The 5,175-nt window shown below is 35.4% G+C and overlaps 1 protein-coding gene across 1 annotated transcript; it reads left to right on the top strand.

The window, feature by feature from the left end:
* Nucleotides 1-1,971: 1,971 nt before the first annotated feature.
* Nucleotides 1,972-3,783, top strand: LOC145037270 (uncharacterized). The gene is made up of 3 exons (XM_078985891.1): nt 1,972-2,103; nt 2,239-2,394; nt 2,470-3,783. Exons 2-3 carry the CDS (start codon nt 2,329-2,331, stop codon nt 3,562-3,564), a joined length of 1,161 nt encoding a protein of 386 aa, XP_078842017.1. The 5' UTR covers nt 1,972-2,103; nt 2,239-2,328; the 3' UTR covers nt 3,565-3,783.
* The last annotated feature ends 1,392 nt before the right edge of the window (nt 3,784-5,175 follow it).

Below are 5,175 nucleotides of genomic sequence, written 5' to 3'. Positions count from 1 at the left end.
GTAGGCATTCCAGAATCATACTGAGGACTCGGGAGCATTCCAGATACAAGCTGAGGGCCCGGTAGGCATTCCAGACTCGTACTGAGGGCTCGATGGCATTCCAGATACGGGCTGAGGGCCCGGTAGGCATTCTAGACTCGTACTGAGGGCCCAGGGGTAGTCCAGCTTGTAAAGTTGTGGACCCAGTACATGTTGTTCTGTTTTGATTGATATGATATGCTAATGTTGGTATTGTTATGTGGACTGTATGTGTATTGGTATTTTGGGGGTTAACTCACTAAGCTTTCAGGCTTACAGTTTCAGTTTATTGTTTCAGGTACATCAGGGGATCATGGCAAGACACAGGTGTGATCGTACAGCTCCTCACTTTTTACGACTATGTTTCTGGGATACTCTGATATTCTACATTTTGAAAACAAGTTTGTAATAACTAATGGTTTTTGGGTTGTTACAGTTTGTGGAGGATCGTGCACATGTCTCGAAGAAGGGGGTAGAGAGAGAGAAGTGGGTTGAGGAGGATCGTGCACATGTCTCGAAGAAGGGGGTAGAGAGAGAGAGGGGGGGAGAGAGAGAGAAGAGAAGAGAAGAGAGAGAGAGAGAGAGAGAGAGAGAGAGAGGGTGGGTCCCTTAAATCCTTTTTTAATTATTAAAATACATAAAAAAAAAATGAAAATAAGAATAGAAAATAAACATATAAGGATATTACAATAATTTCAAATTTCACAATAGCCAAAACCACATAGAAACATGATCAAAATGACCACTAAGCCATAAAAGTTGAGATTTAAATAAAAATCCAAAAAAAAATACATACCACATAGATTAGTTTTACAATTTTGTCAATGTTAAAAGGATTAAAATAAAAAAAACTAATAAATTAAAAAAAAAAAATAAAAAAAATAAAAATAAAAATAAAAAAAATAAAAAGGTGTGGGGCTTACCACTTGTCACTTAAGTCACCCATCTTATAGTGTAGTGTTCGACGACCTCCTGTAGTGCCATATCACCTCACCACAGAACCTAAGAAGGGATGCTATAATATGACATTATCTTCTCTTTAAATAAATACATATTTATTTTCTTATTACTTAGAAAAAATGTGACAAATATACATCTCTTGCATTCGATTCTTGTTACAAATGTTTTCTTATACATACATTTTTTATATAATTATATGTATACATATATTCACTATTCCCGTTAAATATAACCAAAACATTCATCCTCCATACCTCTATAAAATAATTTATCATCTTTCAATAGCTTTACATGGGATTCCAGTTGGGTTCAGGTTTAAAGCGAGAAACCGGACCGATGGGTTTTGCTTTGGGTTTGATTCGGTTTTAAATTATTTGAAAAATGGTTATTCAGGGAGTGTGTTGAGAATTGAGATTGCTTTTCAAGATCGAAAGTTCTTTTTGTAAAAAGATTTTTAATAAAAGAACTTTTTGTAAAAAGAGCTCTTTAAAAAGTGTTTGGATTAACAAAATAACTTATATGTTAAATTTTACATGTAAATCACAAAAAATCATAAAAAAGTTAGGTTTTTGTGATTTTTTGAAAACTCTTATTTTACTCTATCCAAAAGTCATTTTCAAAAGAACTTTTCTATTACCAAAACAACTTTTGTTTATTTTTTTGACTTTTTAGAAAAGATAGAAACCAAAAGTTATTCTAAAAGTAACCCCAAACACCCCGTTAAGATGTTGAATTGGGATGCATCGAAACCACCCAAACCGATTCACACATACCCTAAATTTTACCAAACAATTTTATGATAGGAGATTGAAAATTTCAGCTACCTCTTTTTGAAAGATACCCTATCATATTACTTTCTCCACGAGGGGAAAAAAAAACTTTATTCTTCAATTATCTTTATTTAATCTCCAAAAAGAGACAAGAGTGTTTGACGAGTTAATCTTTCATTTTTATTGGTCCACACACAGTCTGCATCTGTATAGCATATACTAATATACGTACTATATATACACACATTCTGTATCTATTTTTCTCTATTGTAGACAACCATTGATTAGAGCAAACGGCTATAATTTAGTGGCTCGAATTGAAAGCATTATCGTAGCACGAGCCCCTGAAAATTTGGTCGGATTTTCAGGACACTTCACTTCGTTATTAATTATTATATAACCATAACACTTTCCATCTTTTCAATTCAAAATTTCGCATATGAGCCCACAAAACCAGGCATTTGATCATGGTTTCTGCTGATTTCTACAGGAAAAGAGAAGAAAGAATTAGCCCTCATGTTCTTAGAGGGCTCAAATCAGCATTTCATAGTCTTCCGATTGTTTGATTTGAGCCCTCGTCATGCCTGATGGTTATTCATCTTCCATAAAGAAGACGGATGACTATTGGGACAACGTCTGTAGTCAGGTTTGTTTAATCTTCATCGATTTCATCTCAATTTGTTTCGATTTTGGGGGTTTTTGATTGATTTGTGATTTTCAGGAGGTAAGCAGAATGGGTCGAATTCGTTGCATGATGCAAACCCTGGATCTACGGACGCTTGTTGTATTATTTATAGTGATTCCAATTGGTTTCGTGGGTGTTTACTTCCATGGACAAAAGGTAACCTACTTTTTGAGACCTTTATGGCAATCTCCCCCAAAAGCTTTCGTTCACATTCCTCATTACTATCATGAAAACATTTCAATGGCGTCGCGCTGTAAACTCCATGGTTGGGAAGTCCGTGATTACCCCCGGAAAGTATACGACGCTGTTCTCTTCAACAACGAGGTCGACATGCTTACAATCAGATGGAAAGAACTCCACCCTTACATCACTCAATTTGTTCTTCTCGAAACGAATTCCACCTTCACAAGCATCCCGAAACCCCACTATTTCGCCATCAATCGAGAAAAATTCGATTTCATTGAACCTAGATTAACCTACGGGACAATCGGCGGTCGATTTAGAAAGGGGGAAAATCCGTTTATCGAAGAAGCTTATCAACGAGTGGCACTCGATCATCTTCTCAGAATCGCCGGGATTGAAGACGGTGATTTGTTGATAATGTCGGACGTCGATGAAATCCCGAGTGCTCATACCATCGATCTTTTGCGATGGTGCGACGGACCTCCGCCGGTGATTCATCTGAACTTGAACAACTACTTGTATTCCTTCGAATTCAACGTCGATCATGACAGCTGGAGAGCCTCCGTTCACCAATATCAAAAGGGGAAAACGAGATACGTTCATTACAGACAAACCGACTACTTGTTAGCGGATTCAGGGTGGCATTGTAGCTTTTGCTTCAGAAAAATCAGTGATTTTGTGTTCAAGATGAAAGCGTATAGCCATACAGATCGAGTGAGATTCTCTCATTTTCTTGATCCGAGAAGAATTCAGAATGTGATTTGCAATGGTGATGACTTGTACGATATGCTTCCTGAGGAGTACACTTTCAGGGATATTATCTCAAAAATGGGTCGGATTCCTCATTCTTATTCGGGTGTTCATCTTCCTTCTTATCTATTGAATCATGCCGATAAGTACAAGTATCTTTTGCCTGGGAATTGTGTTCGTGAAGTTGTTTCAGGATAATATTAGTGTAATTTTTTTTTTCTAGATTTAAGGGTTTTAATGATACATAGAGTTTTTTTAAGTACCTTTTTTAAACCTTTGGGGGGTGATTTAGTTGTACATTTTTTTCCCGTGTCCTGCGTTCTGGTATTGTTTCACTAGAACGCAGAGACGTTATATAATATTTGATTTGTAGATTGAATTATTGTTTCAATAGCATCAATTTCTTTTGCTCATAAAGGGTTTGTTAGCATTTGAGATTTCCAATTGATATATAGTAATCTAGCATAATGTTGTGTATCAAAAACTTAGGTTTCATATGTTTTAAGGTGTTGTACCTTATATAGTTGAAATCGTAATGTTTTTTTTGGATAATTGTTGTGGGCAGGAGAGTGTATTTGAAACTCGGGTTTCATATGCTTTAAGGTGTTGTACCTTATATAATCTAAATGGTAATGTTTTTTTTGGATAATTGTTGTGGGCAGGATGATATATTTGAAACTCAGGTTTGATATGCTTTAAGGTGTTGTACCTTACATAGTCGTAATGGTAATGTTTTTTTTGGACAAAACTGAAAATTTAGTCATTGTGGTTTATAAACTTTTTGGACCATCCATGCAAGTTGAAAACTTTTTGGACCCTATCCAAAGTTTTTTGAATACCACAGGGACCAATTTTGTAGTTTTGTCGTTTTTTTTGGATAATTATTGTGGGCAGGACAGTATGAGCGAACTAAGAGGGATTAGGTTACTAGGATAGTAACGTCTCTCGCATGCTTTCGAGTGTTGTAACTGATGCAATGGAGGTGATACTCAAGAATGTGTTGTTGGGACTTGTACCGTACAAGTTGCAGAATTTTTTTTTTCTAGATGAATTTTTAGTGGTATGCATGTTGTATCAAGTCAACTTGTGTGTGGGTGATGATTGAAAGCTGTGTGTATAGATAATCATAAATAAAGACGGGTGCTTTGTGGGATTTTCCAAATGGGTTTATGGAAAAAAAAAAGGCACTTTTTTTATGTGAAGGATGGTGGACTTAGGAAAGACTCAAAGAAGTCTTTTTTTTTGTCTTTTTGTTTTTTTTTTCTCACCACACAACTAATTTTTTGTCTGATTTCTGATTTTAATATTATTTGATACGGGTTTTAATATGCTGTGGATATACCATCCAACATGCCTAGCATAAACGTATGATGAACCTAATTAGTCAGATTTTTTGACCAATCAGATTCATCAAGGTAAATATTATCTGAATGGAAGTCATCCGGACCAAAGTAATAAGTAAAAAACATTTGAACAAAACAAAACAAAGTTAAACATCTAAAAGCCAAACCTTAGATTTTATACAAATCTAGTTTTAGATTTAGGAACCCTAGAAACCAAACTAAAAGTCTTTGAACCAAAAAATAAACTAAACATAGTTGGTTTTAGATTTAAGGATTTTTAGGCCACATGTTATATTGGGGGAAACCTTATAATCCAGGTGGGTTAAAGTAAAAACTATGGTTGAACATGGTGTAGAGCGGCCCAAAGAGAAATAATTGGTGGTCCAACCATATCTCCATTGTATGTGATGATATTTGTTCATGATGAAAAGACAAAGGAATTGGAGTAAAACACTAAAACCTTGTC

The sequence above is a fragment of the Lactuca saligna genome, chromosome 3 (genome assembly GCF_052625555.1).
Source record: "Lactuca saligna cultivar CGN05327 chromosome 3, ASM5262555v1, whole genome shotgun sequence".
Lineage (NCBI taxonomy): Eukaryota > Viridiplantae > Streptophyta > Magnoliopsida > Asterales > Asteraceae > Lactuca > Lactuca saligna.
This window is presented reverse-complemented; position numbering and strand designations above follow the sequence as displayed.